The sequence below is a fragment of the Erpetoichthys calabaricus genome, chromosome 3 (assembly GCF_900747795.2).
Source record: "Erpetoichthys calabaricus chromosome 3, fErpCal1.3, whole genome shotgun sequence".
NCBI classification, from domain to species: domain Eukaryota; kingdom Metazoa; phylum Chordata; class Cladistia; order Polypteriformes; family Polypteridae; genus Erpetoichthys; species Erpetoichthys calabaricus.
Window position 1 is genome coordinate 302,855,980 of NC_041396.2, and position 16,018 is coordinate 302,871,997.

Genomic DNA, 16,018 nt, shown 5'->3' on the forward strand with positions numbered 1-16,018 from the left:
CTGTCGAGCCCAACGCCACGCGGTGGAAGGGACGCGTGCGCAATAAGCGTAAGACTGTGCAATAGACCAGCATCGGCGCAGCCGTTAGCGCTGTTGTTGCTGGGTGGGGTTCGCAGATTCCCTCGGTGTTTGGATTTCAGAAATTCCCACGGCGTTTGCATGTTTTTTTCCTCTCCTATTTTAGAGACTTGCACCTTAATTTAGTTGTGTGGTCTTATTGGTTTGGTATGGGGTTATCTGTGTGTGTGTGACCAGCGATGGGGTTGCACCTCATCCAGTAAGTAGATCCTGCTTTACGCTCAGTGCTGCCGGGATAGACTCCGGTTTCAAACCACACGGAAAAACCGGGGCTGAGGAATGGTTTGAACCGAGGAGAACTGGGAGAGTCGGCATTTAAGACAATGTCCGTTATGTACAGAATAATCATTTGGCTGCAGGGTGGGCTGCGTGTGCGCTAGCGTAGGACCGCATACACGCTTGGCAGTGAAACCTCGCAGTGCAAACCATCGGGCCAGTGTTGACGTTTTTTTAGATTTAATTTTAGACCACAATTGTAATGGTGTGTTGTATGTTTTCAAAAAAAAATTAATAATGCATAGTGAAATTGTAGCGAGTCCAACCGTTCAGTCCGAGTGCTTTTCGTTGAACTTAGTAAATGGAGAGAACGAGAACTGGAACACAGACAGTAGCCGTCTTGCGCGTTTTAGATACTTTATTAATCCCAAGGGGAAATTCACATACTCCAGCAGCAGCATATTGATAAACATTAAAGAGTGATAATAATGCAGATACTGTATAACGGACAATAACTTTGTATAATGTTAACGTTTAAACCCCCCCAGAGTGGAACTGAAGAGTCGCATAGTGTGGGGGAGGAACGATCTCCTATAAGTTGCCTTTGTTGAATTGTTCCTTGTCAGCGGTCCGACTCTGCGTGTCATTTATCCGATTTTGTGCTAGTTTGAGTGGGAGACACGGGGTGAGGGCGTCGGCTACTGTTGCATCGGAGGTAGTCTCGCGGAGCCAGACGTGATTCTCAAACGAGAATTCACATCTGGGGACAAGTGTGAAGTCAACAGCGGCGAAATGCAATGCTGTAAAGCAGCGGTCCTCAGTCACAGTCCTAGAGGGCAGCAGGGTTTTGTTCTAACCCGGTTACTTAATTAGAAAGCAATTCTTGCCAATAATTTAATTCCATGGCTTGTTAGTGCTTTAACTCTGCTATGTCAGGCCATTCTCATATCCTGGGTTTTCTTCCCCTTTCTAAGGCTAAACTGGAGGAGTACCGGTAATTCTCAGTCTTTTTTTCTCCATTTTCCTTCCAAGTATTTAATTAAACCCAATCGTGCATTATAAATACACACAGGTGTAAAAGGTAACCGGCTAAATGCAGAAATGCTGGTCACTTTTGTTATTTGCATGTTATTGATAAATAGCAGTTAAAAACCAAGAATACAGCTGTTTAAGACTAAAATGAGCAATAAGGGTTCAAAATCTTAACAAGCGAGACAACTAAAGTGAAGCAGAAGAGTTACTTGAGCAATTAAGTGCTTCTTATTAAGCAATTTGGGTTGGAGCAAAAACCTGCAGCCACTGTGGCCCCCCAGGACTGTGATTGAGGACCCCTGCTGTAAAGGCTACATCCCCCAGTGCTTATTCCTGAAACACCCAGTCCCGGTTTCTCTAGTCTTTGTGTTTAAAACTTGAATCCTGGGCTGGTGTATCTGGCTTAGCCCTTGACTGGTTCAGGTCCTATTTCTGCAACAGGACTCTTAGAGTCATGCTAGACGATTTTTCATCTGAATCAGTCCCACTCCCATGTGGTGTCCCCCAGGGTTCCATTTTGGGGCCACTACTTTTTTCAATTTACATCCTGCCTTTAGGTGCAATTTTTAGAAAACATGCAATCTCGTATCACCTATATGCTGATGACTGCCATTCTCCCTCAAGTCAACTGACTCCACTAAACCTCTTCTCGACTGCTTATCTGACATTAAGGACTGGCTGGCTGTAAACTTCCTTCACCTGAACGATTCAAAAACCGAGGTCATTGTTTTTAGTCCTGACCGCAAACAGACCCTACCCCTTGGCCTCGACTTTCTTCCCATTCCAGTAACTTCGTCTGTTTCCAATCTTGGAATCAAAATGGATACGGTCCTGAAAATGGATGCTCAAGTCAACAGCACAGTAAAATCCTGCTTTTTCCATCTCGGGCGAATTGCCAAACTCAAACCAATTCTGCCTTACCACCTCCTGGAATCGGTAATCCATGCATTCATTACGTCCCAGCTCGACTATTCTAATTCCTGCCTATATGGTATTAGTAAAGCCACTCTTTCTAGACTCCAATTGGTTCAAAATGCGGCTGCAAGGCTTTTAACTGGAAGCAACAGAAGCCAACACATTACACCGATTGTAAAAACCCTACGCTGGCTGCCGGTTAGCTTCAGAATTGATTTTAAGATACTCCTCTTAACCTATAAGGCACTAAATGGTCTCGCCCCTGCCTACTTGAGTGTCTTGCTCCATCGTCACAATCCCCCTCGTGTTCTTAGATCTGCAGATCAGCTGCTCCTAACCGTTCCCAAGGCACGTTTTAAAGTTCGTGGTGAAAGGGCTTTTTCCGTCGGTGCACCTCGGCTCTGGAACTCCTTACCTTTAGTGGTTAGGCAAGCCGCTTCAGTCGCCACATTCAAATCACACCTAAAAACGCACTTCTTCACATTGGCTTTTAATTCTTAACCTGTCTTATTTCCACTTGCTTTTTGCTATTTCTCTGTTTTATTGGGTCCCCTGACCTGTTTTTAGTGTCTCTGTTTTAATTCTCTCTTAATGTTTGTTTTTAATATTTTGCTTTTAGTCTTGCTCGTTTTAACTGTACAGCGCTTCGGTCAGTTGTAATGCTGTGTTTTTAAGTGCTTAACAAATAAAAATGGTATGGTATGGTAAAACCATTGCTGGGGGGAGAGCAAAAGATACTTGGACAAAAGGCAAACAAAAATGACCATTCAGGAGTTTAGGAGCACAAGGTAACTGAAGCTTCATAATTTGCTTGCTGTAATGGGTGCTGCGACAGTGTAGACGGACACACACACACACACGTTGACCACCGCAGCTACTGTGCTTTTGAGAAGACCCTCTTGTCTGCTACAATATATTTGTCAATTTGATGATTGAATCGCATGTGACACAACCGCAAATAGATGTTAGGTAAGCATTGTAGTCTGTGGATGCACGATGTGTAAAAATGTTGCATTTGCATTTCCAATTTGACTGTAATGTTCTGTTTTTTTTTTTAATTATTTTTTTAGACATGCAGTCAGAAAGTGTCTGTTGTGCGGCCTCATCTGTGTATCTGCTGGTGTCGTTCGGCAGATTTGTTGCTTTGAGTGTTTTGAGCCCTGAAATCTGCATCTCCTGTGGCTCTTTGTTCTGAGCTCTTCCCATGGTAGTGGTATTGATGGAGTGCAACATGCTGTTTATTTATTTCATAAACGTAGTTGCCATTTCTTTCAAACTTCCATCAGCACTTACACTATCACTAGGCTCACCCGCCTTTTAAGGCAACCGACTTTTAAGTCAACCACTTCTTAAGGCAATTCAATATGTAGATAAATTTGATATTTTATACAGTGAAAAATAAAATTCATGTACCACAACTCATTAATTTGGTTATATTGAATCTGAGCCGCATTACTTTAATACTCGTAGTTTGTTATTTTTGCGACGAAATTTAAACTTTTGTTCTATAAAACTTCCTTGAATACTATATTCGGTGTGAAAACTCTATTAGTGCCTTTTATCAGTTTTCCCTGTTGTGGAGTGTCCACTACATGGACAACTGTGTCCTCAGAGCGCTTTGCTCTTGAAAATGTCGTATCGCAAAAGTCAATGAATGACTGCTAATAAAGTGACCAAGTTAGAAGAAGTAAGGCAGGACAAAATTTCTTTGTATGCAAATCTAAAAATAGCCTACCTAATCTCCAAGAACTCGCACAAAAGCAAGGGAACGATGGGAGCACCAGAACTCTGCTCACATCGCATCGCTTCGTTCGTACCACAAGCCGCAAGTAGTAAGTCTGTGATAAGCGGAATACCGCAACGCTTTGCACTCACGGGAGGGAAGGACAATCCCGACTGCTTTTATATAGTGTCTTGATGATTATAAAGCTGAACAACAAGTGAGCACACACGGCACCAGCGACATCATTATTCACATTTGCCGTTCGTTGTTTGATGCCGTCAAATGCCAGTGTATAATCTGATGCTACAGAAGAGTGTTTTTCCCTTGTATTTGGTTTTTATTTTTAAAACGGGCAATGTACTATCCGCACATAAGACACACATTTATACTTCCAATAGGGTTTTATAGGAAACCTTTTCAATTGTGGACAATTCATCGGAAACCAAAGCTTGCAGTCTGTCAGACCAGGTCAGCGAGGGCAACTCTGATCTTTACAGTTGAAAAAATATATATAAAAAAAAAAAAAAACTTTTTAAAAACCACGCTTATATTATGTTAAACAGTGTACTTAAAAACCGGTAAAAGGAGGAAGCAGCTGGGAGATGCCAGCAAAGTGCCCAGTAAGTGCTGTGCCTGTGAACACTGATCTTGGACCTGCTTTTGAGTTTTTCCGGTAGTCTTACCGCTTTAGACAGTTGAGCATGTGTATGAGATATGTTTCTGGTTAGTAGAGTAGTACTGTACTTTGGGATGTTTTTGGTTACAAAAAGTGTGCCACCACAGAAAAATAAGGTTGGGTACACTGTCGTAAATTGATAAAATTTTGATGAGAACATGCTGTCCATCCCAACATGGTCATCCATCCTGTTTACTGACATTTTCTAAACTGACTTCAAGTTGAGATATGAAAGTCAATCGAGTCCTACTCTCCACAACACCACTTGGTATTTTATCCCATGTGTTTTTAGTTTTCTGTGTTAAGAAAGCAAAAGAAGATCAAGAGGGGACATGATTGAAGTGTGTAAAACTTATGAAGGGAAAATTAGTGCAGTGGATCGAGACGCTGACTTTAAAATGAGGTCCTCAAGAACACGGGGACACAGCTGGAAACTTGTGAAGGGTAAACTTGGCACAAACATTAGGAAGCTTTTATTTACACAGAAAGCCACAGACACCTGGAATAAGATACCAAGTAGTGTGGTAGACAGGAGGACTTCAGGGATCTTCAAAACTTGATGTGATGTCATTTTAGAAGAATGAAGTGGACAGGACTGGTGAGATTTTTGGGCTGAATGGCCTATTCTCCCCCACATTTTTCTAATGTTCTAACAGAATGTCAGGTTATATAGCGCCTTGATGTGTGCAGTACAAGTCCCAGGAGGTTCAGCTCAAGCTTTATAACACACTGGTGTGAGGCCTCATCTGGAGTCCTGTGGTCAGTTTATGACTCCATAAAGACACGGCAGCAGTGGAGAAAGTCCAGAGAAGAGCGACGAGGCTGATTGAAGGCTACAGGGGGTGAGTTATGAAGATTAAAAGAGTTGAGCCTTTACAGTGATGAAGAGGAGACCTGACTGAAGTGTTTAAAATGATGAAAGGAATTAGTGCAGTGGACTGAGATGGTGACTTTAAAATGAGTTCATCAAGAACACGGGGACACAGCTAGGAACTTGAGAGAGGGAAATTTCACACAAACTTTAGGAATGTTTTCTTTACACAAAGAACGATAGACACTTGGAATAAGAGACCAAGTAGTGTGGTAGACAGGAGGACTTTAGGGTCTTTCAAAACTCAACTTGATTTTTTTTTTTTTTTTTTTTGAAGACCAGGGGCTTAACGTGCCTACCCCTCCCGAGTTTGGTTAACTGGATATACAATTTAAGGAGTCTGTTATTTTAATGGACTGAATGGACATTCCATGGACACATGGAACTGAAAACCCGATGGAAGAAGTTAGCCCACTTGGACAGCGATCTCTTCTTCTTGACCAAGGTTACACTTTGCCTGATGAAGGGGCCTTAGCTGCCTCGAAAGCTTGTATTTGTAATCTATTTAGTTAGCCAATAAAAGGGGTCATTTCACCCTACTTTCTCTTGTATCAATCTATGGCTAACACGGTACAGCACTCTACTGCTATGTTGTTTTCATGGGAATTGTTACATACTCTTTTGATTCCATGTTGCATCATTTCTCCATGATCTAAAATATACGCCTGACTGAATTGTGGTTTCTTCTAAATGAAACTTGTAGTAACTTTATTTGTTGCACGACCAGATACTCCTAGCGTATGGTCAGTTATGTAATAATTTCCGTTTGTTTGCGATCTTTATTATCTTTTTTTTTTTTTTTTTATATATACTTTCGAATTTTCCTACTTTCATAATCTCAAACTTGCTCTGCATGTGTATCGCTCCAACATTTTTGAACATCTTTATGAAGTCTGTTGATCTATTAAGTCTATTAAAAGACTTTTCTATTTAGGAAAGCTTATTAACAAGAATGCAATAATTATCTGTTTTTATCTTGCTTTGCCTTTGTTTAAACTTTTTATGTAGCACTTTGAGATTTACTGATAATATAAAGTGCCCTATAAATAAAATTTATTATTATTATTAAGTCTTTCTGTCCCCGATTGGACCTGCATGGTTTTCAGTTCCACTTGGTCCGGGCTGATGATTACTTTCCTTATCTTCTGAATTTGCACATTGATTATTTTTGTTCTTTTTTGTAGTCTTTTCTCTCCAATGATTTCGTGTCTCTTTTTGACGCGCTGCTCTTTCTTCTTCGCTTAGTCGTTGACGTGCCATCTAGAACGTATAACATTTTTAAGAGCTGGGAGCACATGAAGTGTGTCTGTCAAAAGCATTCCAACAGCTGAGAGGTTAGATGTCCGTGATCTTGTTTTAAATTGTTTGTAAGTACGGCGTGATGTGCAAAAGTCGCCGTCTCACGGGTCCTGCTCCCAAAGGTTGTAAAGTCTAGTCTTGCGGGACGTCAAAGTGTCTTTCCGAGAAGATCACGTTATCAACCCAAGATTTTTTTATTATAATAGAGAGAAATAGGCTGAATGGCCTGTTCTCGTTGAGATTGTTCTAATGTTCTAAAGAGAGACTTCCTAACATATGTGCGAAATCTGCCCTTAGCAAGTGTCCTGAGGTTTTAAGAAAAAAGCGTAAAGTGCTACAAATCCGAGTTTCCCACAGAGAATTAAGCCCAGGTAACACGATTTAGTGGTGGAGGACTAGACCCGAGTAGTTTATACCAGGGTTTCTTTGTTGTCGCCCACTTGTAGAATTGCCAATGATCATCAGAGTGAGATTGCTTCCCCCTTGTAGAATCACGGCAGGGGTGAGAGGTGTCCCATTGGAGAGTTGCCACCGATTTGTCAATTCCCAGTGGAATCGAGGACAATCGTCGCAAAAATGTTGCGTGCGTAAACAGCCCTTGGCGATTTGCTTTGCAAGCTGTTTGTGGACTGACTCACGTTAAATACAACAGTGAGACAGGACCCATACTTGAAGAATCCCTTGTCTCAACTTTTGTTTAATAAGTAATTGATGTTCAACAGGTACAGTACAATATTTAAAATATTTAAAATAGTCTGAACCACAGAAATGTATAGTTAATCGACTTTATACTTTAACATGCCATCTCTGCTTTGGAATTGCTCATCCAAAATCGCTACACTCCCTGAGACATTACAGCTGTGTGGCATCTTCAAGACTTGTAAGCACTGAGTTGTACCGCTTGGCTAAATGGACTGCTGCTGCTGTGGTGGCTTATGTGTTTGCTGCATGCACTGCTGGTCACATTTAGTGGTACGTGCAACAAAAGCCTAACACTAAATTGAAAATAGTGAATGCAATATAATTTATTTTTGTGTAGCCCAAAATCACACAAGAAGTGCTGCAATGGGCTTTAACAGGCCGTGCCTCTTGACAGGCCCCCAGCCTCGACACTCAAAGAAGACAAGGAAGAACTCCCAAAAAAATAACCCTTGTAGGGAAAAAAAAATGGAAGAAACCTTAGGAAAGGCAGTTCAGAGAGAGACCCCTTTCCAGGTAGGCTGGGTGTGCAGTAGGGGTCAATACTGTGCTATGCCTCTTTGTCGGTGATGCCAGATACATACTCATCCATGTGAAAGCTAGCTCACTTTGTTAGTAAGTTCTTTTAAAATTTAAAAAAAGGAAGTTATTATTTAAATTGATTTAAATTCAGCCCAAATGAAAACCTTGTGGGGTGTATGTACTCATTTGTATGTGCAAATGTGCTGTTATTATCTGCATTAAGTGTTAGAAACCTCTCCTCCGTTTCATGTCGAAGATGAGGCTCTTCAAATACAGGGCGAGTCAAAATTTATGTTAACACTAATGGTAGTTCTATGTATATACTTGTACAGGTAGTCCCCAGGTTATGGACATCCGACCTACGACTTACGAACGAGGACACAGCTGCAACGCATGCGCCTCAGTAACTGCTGCTCCTTCATCTTCGGCCTGGGGATGCTGCAAGCGGTGGCTGGAGGGGGGCAATTTCGCTGCTTTCGCAGTGTAGTGTCCCTCGGGCAGCTCCTGGGGGCAAGCGGTGACCCGGGGCCACAGCTATCGCTCGTGTGCAGGATGATGGTTTGCTGCCCGCCCACTACACTGCCGCAGCTACTGCTCCTGACTGGACGCAGGCTGGATGGAGCGGAGGGGGGCGTTTCACTGCCCGCCCAGCACACACAGCTGGTAATGCTGCAGTGGTGACCTGGTTGTGGCTGACCGGGGTGGCAGGGGGTAGCATTGTAGTGTGCCTCGGATGGCTGCCTGTTGAATTGGGGTTGGGCGATTCACTACCCGCCTTTGGCCGCACTGTGTTCATTCTCAGTGGTCGGACGCTGCAGGCAGCATACTGTAGTGGAGGTGACTGTGGTGGGCTGGTGATGAACCGCCCCTCGCCGCCCCCATTCATTCTCAATAGCAAGCCTTCTTGTACTGTTACATACATAGCAGGAAGTTGTCTCTTGTCAGTACATCAGGCATGCTGACGAGGGATGCCTGCCTGCTGTGATAGCTGTACAGTGCTGTGCAGAGGAGCTCATCTTAACCTTTTGTCTTCACCCTTCAAGAATGTTTCTGAAACACAAATCTGATGCAAGTGCTGGTGATACAGTAAAGAAGAGAAAAACCATCACCATGGAAAATAAAGTAGAAATAATAAAAAGGTCAGAAAGAGGTGAAACTCCATCATTCATTGGCAGAGCACTTGGTTACAGTCGGTCAACAATAGCATTTATTAAAATAATGTACCTGTTCCGACTTACATACAAATTCAACTTGGGTACAAACCTACAGTCCCTATCTCGTATGTAACCCGGGAACTGCCTGTATACAAATTTTGTGGACAATTTACGTGCCACGCATGGTACAGGTGTTGAACGTGATGGCGACCAGGATGAGACGTTCCTGTAAATCGTTTTGCATGTATGAAGTATATTTTGTGAATAAATTATTTCCGCCATTCAAATGTTAACATAATTTTGACTCCCCCTGTATGTCTGAGTTATTAATGCTTTATTTTACCAAAAGTGTCACTGCGTACCTCTGCTGCTAAATCACTACCAGCGTTGGATCTCTGAAATCCGTTGAGTGTGACACGTTGTTGAATGTGGGCAGAGTAACAGTTGTTGTTATGATGTTGCAAGCTATTTTGTGACCCATTCACATTAAATACAACAGTGACTCGGGACCCATACTTTAAGAATTCCTGGTTTAGTCCCCAGTGTTCCCCCAAATAGCTTTATATCTACCGTGTTTCTCCCGAAAAATAAATAAGACAGGGTTTTATATTAATTTTTTCCTCCAAAAGATGCGCTATGGCTTATTTTCAGGGGATGTCTTGTTTTTCCATGAACAAAAATGTACATTTCTCTCTCTTATTAAAAAAAAATCTTTTTTTTTTAAAAAAAAATCCTTGGAAGGAGACGATACGTGATTTTCTCAGAGACACTTTAATGACCCGTAAGACAAGGCAGTGAGACAAAAGGACAGCTGCTGCACAGGCTTTTAAATTGATCGACACGCAGCATGACAGCAGTTGATCCCACCGCGTCTCCTTAGCTTGTGTTTTGCTCCACCCACCTTTGCAATGCGAGCGGCAGAGACATGAAGTGGGCCTATAATTCTGGAACAAAAATCTACATTTATTCATATACAGTCATGTCATCATCTTCTGGAACATCATCATAACTCTCCAAACCCCGAATTCCATTATGAATTTCTTGCGACTCCATTTCCTTTAGAACAATTGGCCCCCATCTCATGTCTAGCAACAGAGCTTTCCTTAAATGAGCACCTCTTGTCCATGTAGCCTGCTCATAGTGCATTCAGATATTCAACTTCTTCTATTTGCAGAAAGCAGTAAAATTTTTGCCCTGGGGCTCCTCCACAATTCCTTTCTTGTATTCGACAGAATAGCTTTCTTTTTGCACTCATCTTGTCGGGGGCGTATTATTTCCTTTTCATCTGTGTACATACGGTAGCGGTGGGCATTTATCACTCATTCAAAGGCGCCCGCGTGGGATAATAACTTTGGCTTATTTTCAGAGTACAGTAATCCCTCACTTATCGTGGGAGATAGGTTCCAAGGCCGACCGCGATAACTGAATTTCCGTGAAGTAGGGACACCATATTTATTTAATTATTTAACGTGTATTTGGACGTTTTTAAACCCTCCCTGTATTGTTTACAACCCACCATTTACTCTATTAATAACAGGGACAACTGCTAAGCAATATGAAATCGGTAGATAAGTTTACACTTACTGTATAGCGAAGTACACGTAGCAGCTTGTAGGCGGTCATGACGTCGTCGACCTTGTTGCAAAGATTCCTAAAGCAGATTCCATCCAGACTACTGCCTTATCACGTCCACTTGCAACTCGTTTTTGCGCCCTGGTTAAAGGACATTGCGGCCGTAGATCTTATATGCTTTTCCTCCTTTTTAAATAAAAAGAATCGTGGACTCATTGATGCTGTAATGGTGTAGCTGTTCCCTTCCTTCAACATATCCAAAATTTTTACCTTTTCTGCAATCATTTGCATCTTCTGTTGGTGCTTGGACACGGCCCCTGAAGCAGTAGCACGTTAATGCTGAATGAGTGAGATGAGACTTACTGGTTAATGCAACACTCCGTCGCTGAGCCAATCAGCAGCACACAGGAACTTAACTGCGTGCTCTGATTGGGTAGCTTCTCAGCCATCCGCCAATAGCATCTTTTGTATGAAATCAACTGGGCAAACCAACTGAGGAAGCAAGTAAAAAGACCCATTGTCCACAGAAACCCGCGAAGCAGCGAAAAATCCGCGTTATATATTTAGATATGCTTACATATAAAATCCGCGAAAAGTGAACCGCGAAGTAGCGAGGGATTACTGTAGTAGGGCTTATATTACGAGCATCCTGAAAAAATCATGCTAGGGCTTATTTTCAGGGAAACGTGGTACTTTTTGTATTTGGTGGTTAAAGCTTAGGTGTCCTATGGTAGGAAAGGGGCTGCAGGTGGGAATTGTGTCCTATGAAGTGATCTCCTGCTTGAAATGAATTTTTTTGTTATGTCCTGGGAACACAGTTACTGTCTTGTTTTCCTACTCGTCTGGTGCAGATTTGCTTTTGTATCGAGCACTGGCTGGGGTCTGCCACCATCTGCTCTTTCTGGCCCCTGCTGACGACTGTTAGCTTGGTGTAGCTATCAGGCCTCTAAGCAGTGGGCCTAAAGCAATGTCTTCTCTGGTCTGTTGGATGTACTGTAACTTTTACACACTATGGAGCATCCAATTAAAGAAGAAGGCACAGTAGAAGAAAATGGCATTGTGGGTGGTGGCTTTTGTTTCACCTGAAGGAATTCAGTGGTATGTTGATGTCTGGCCTATAGGTTGCTCCTGTATAAGTTGGATAAAATGTAACTTCGTTTGATGATCTGCATTTGTACCTTCACCCTGGGTGGCATAACTGGGTTTTGTATTCATTATTTCATTCTTGCTCTGTTGTGTGTTTTGTTTTCTAATGTTGAAAATGACTTATATATAATACTTTTTATCTTCCATGTTTACAAAGCTTTGGGAATGAATAGAATCCGAATTCACGTGCTACCAACCAATCGTGGGAGACTGACCCCTGTGACCAGGCTGCAGGAGTCATTAGCCTGCTCGTATTCGCAGCGGCCATGCTCCCGTCCACGTCTAGAAGGCTTGGAGTACTGCATCAGGCACATTCTGGAAGACAAGAACTCTCCGTACAAGCAGTGCAGCTACATCTCCACCAAGAATGGCAGGAAGTGTCCCAACGCAGCCCCTAAACCAGACAAAAAAGATGGGTAAGTCCAGCGCCAGCTGCTAATTAAACAAGACATGAAGTGCTTCTTTTAGTTGCCACTTTTTGTCCATATGCCTGTGACTGTCCATACCTGATACACCCACTGTTTGCTCTAGAGATACAGTTTGAGAAGAGAGCTATATAACTAAAATGGTCCAGCAATGTGTTATTACCAGGATCCTGCTGTATACAGTAATCCCTCCTCCATCGCGGGGGTTGCGTTCCAGAGCCACCCGCGAAATAAGAAAATCCGCGAAGTACAAACCATATGTTTATATGGTTATTTTTATATTGTCATGCTTGGGTCACAGATTTGCGCAGAAACACAGGAGGTTGTAGAGAGACAGGAACGTTATTCAAACACTGCAAACAAACATTTGTCTCTTTTTCAAGTTTAAACTGTGCTCCATGACAAGACAGAGATGACAGTTCCGTCTCACAATTAAAAGAATGCAAACATATCTTCCTCTTCAAAGGAGTGCGCGTCAGGAGCAGTGACTGTCACAGAGAGATAGAGAAAAGCAAACAAATCAATAGGGCTGTTTGGCTTTTAAGTATGCGAAGCACCGCAGCACAAAGCTGTTGAAGGCGGCAGCTCACACCCCCTCCGTCAGGAGCAGAGAGAGAGAGAGAAACACAGAGTTTGTTTTTCAATCAAAAATCAATACGTGCCCTTTGAGCTTTTAAGTATGCGAAACACCGTGCAGCGTGTCGTTTCAGGAAGCAGCTGCACAAAAGATAGCAACGTGAAGATAATCTTTCAGCATTTTTAGACGAGCGTCCGTATCGTCTAGGTGTGCGAACAGCCCCCCTGCTCAATCCCCCTACGTCAGGATCAGAGAAAGTCAGCGCAAGAGAGAGAGAAAAGTAAGCTGGGTAGCTTCTCAGCCATCTGCCAATAGCGTCCCTTGTATGAAATCAACTGGGCAAACCAACTGAGGAAGCATGTACCAGAAATTAAAAGACCCATTGTCCGCAGAAACCCACGAACCAGCAAAAAATCTGCAATATATATTTAAATGTGCTTACATATAAAATCCGCGATGGAGTGAAGCCGCGAAAGACGAAGCGCGATATAGCGAGGGATCACTGTAGATCTATGCCAGTGTGATAAACAATAAGCTATTATCAGAGTTCAAAAAAAAAATGTAAATCAACGGTTTTATTAAAAGGGAACTTGTCTAAAACATTACAAAGCTGTTACTTTATTTTGACCAGCAACCTAACTAAAAGTCTGCTATTGAATAAGTCTTTGAAGCATTGTGCAGGCTTAGAAGCATGTGCTCTAAATGTAACAAGATTCATTGCTCTGTCCACACTTGTTGCACACAACACCTTTGGTTTTTACTGACTGTTTGTGCTAACTGGGTGTCCGAATGTCGATTAAGGGACACCATCAGGGCAGTTAGTCCCAGAGCCTACGGGATCTACATCATCCTATTGATTGTCACTGACTTGATCACTGTCATTATCAAATTATTCATCTTACAACAACTCTTGGACTCCAGGACTCTGCAGTCTGTTTACGTTTACACCTACGGGACAGTGGTCACTCTTTCAAGTGATGAAGATGTGCACATCCTGGACAGGGAGGAACGCTGGTTTGAGCGAGGAGTCAAGGAGGCCATTTACGTGAAAAAGGAACGACCATCTCTGAACCGAGGAGGGGGCCTAAGGGTACATCTTTCCCCATCTTAGAATGCTGTGATTGTAGCCATTCCCCAGCTCTGTGTGAATGGTACTCGTGGCCATTGATCAATGGACAATTTTGCATATCATTGATCACACAGCCCATTGTTAGTCAGTGGTGCTAGTTTCGGTCATTATGCAAAGGTACTGTTGATAAGGTTGGAGAAACCTGCAGTCAACTGAGACTGAGGAAGTCACTTGGATGAGTGATGTTAACATATCTCCCTGGAAAAGAACTATGTCCAGATGAACTGAATCAACTTTCTAGAACTCTTGTTTCAAACCATCATCACCTTTATACCCTTTTTGTGACAAGATAACTACTGGCTCTGTTTATAGCACTATTTTCCACGATCTATAGTCATATGAAAAAGTTAGGGAACCCCTCTTAATTCTTTGGATTTTTGTTTCTCATTGGCTGAGCTTCAAAGTAGCAACTTCCTTTTAATATCTGACATGCCTTATGGAAACAGTAGGATTTCAGCAGTGACATTAAATTTATTGGATTAACAGAAAATATGCATCATCATAAAATTAGACAGGTGCATAAATGTGGGCACCTCAACAGAGATATGACATCAATACTTAGTTAAGCCTCCTTTTGCTCCTTTGAGCTTCTAGACGCTGTCCTATCTATCTATCCTATAGCCTTTGAGGAGTGACTGGATTCTGGATGGAGGTATTTCTGACCATTCTTCCATACAAAATCTCTCCAGTCTAGTTCAGTTTGATGGCTACCGAGCATGACAGCCTGCTTCAAATCATCCCATAGATTTTCGATGATATTCAAGTCAGGGGATTATCAGATGGCCATTCCAGAACATTGTACTTCTCCCTCTGCATGAATGCCTTTGTAGATTTCCAACTGTGTTTTGGATCATTGTCTTGTTGGAATATCCAACCCCTGCATAACTTCAACTTTGTGACTGATGCTTGAACATTATCCTGAAGAATTTGTTGATATTGGGTTGAATTCATCCGACCCTTGACTTAACAAGGGCCCCAATCCCTGAACTAGCCACACAGCATGATGGAACCTTCACCAAATTTGACAGTAGGTAGCAGGTGTTTTTCTTGGAATGCTGTGTTCTTCCGCCATGCAAAGCGCTTTTTGTTATGACCAAATAACTCCATTTGTGTCTCATCAGTCCAAAGCACTTTGTTCCAGAATGAATCTGGCTTGTCTAAATGAGCATTGGCATACAACAAGCGACTCTGTTTGTGGCGTGAGTGCAGAAAGGGCTTCTTTCTCATCACTCTGCCATACAGATGTTTTGTGCAAATTGCGCTGAATTGTAGAATGATGTACAGATACACCATCTGCAGCAAGATGTTCTTGCAGGTCTTTGGAGGTGATCTGTGGGTTGTCTGTCACCATTCTCACAATCCTGCTCATATGCCGCTCCTGTATTTTTCTTGGCCTGCCAGACCTGCTGGGTTTAACAGCAACTGTGCCTGTGGCCTTCCATTTCCTGATTCCATTCCTTACAGTTGAAACTGACAGTTTAAACCTCTGAGATGGCTTTTTGTAGCCTTCCCCTAAACCGGGAGACTCAACAATCTTTGTTTTCAGGTCTTTGGAGAGTTGCTTTGAGGATCCCATGCTGTCACTCTTCAGAGGAGAGTCAAAGGGAAGGACAACTTGCAATTGACCACCTTAAATACCTTTATATCTCATGACTGGACACACCTGTCTATGAAGTTCAAGGCTTAACGAGCTCATCCAACCAAGTAATCAGCATTGAGCAGTGACAGGCATTCAAATCGGCAAAATTACAAGGGGACCCACATTTTTGCACAGCCAGTTTTTGACATTTGACATCACAGTACTCGGATATTCCTAGGAAATGAAAGACATACCACTGTTATCTTTTTTTGTTGAAAGGAGAGTCAATTATTATGCAGGCTGAGAGGGGTTCCCAAACTTTTTCATATGACTGTGTTTCATCTAAAAAACTGAACAGAAATTCTGTGGCGATCCACTAGATGGCAGCACTAGTACATAACTGAG

The 16,018-nt window shown here is 42.4% G+C and overlaps 1 protein-coding gene across 3 annotated transcripts in view; it reads left to right on the forward strand.

Annotated features, from left to right (window-relative positions):
* kansl2 (KAT8 regulatory NSL complex subunit 2) overlaps positions 1-16,018 on the forward strand; it is a 46,053-nt gene that overhangs the window by 603 nt on the left and 29,432 nt on the right. For all 3 annotated transcript variants that reach the window (XM_051925075.1, XM_028798613.2, XM_051925076.1), the window contains exon 2: positions 12,061-12,319. In XM_051925075.1, coding sequence (XP_051781035.1) covers positions 12,069-12,319 — 251 coding nt within the window. In that variant the 5' untranslated portion in view covers positions 12,061-12,068. The remainder of the gene's footprint in view (positions 1-12,060; positions 12,320-16,018) is intronic.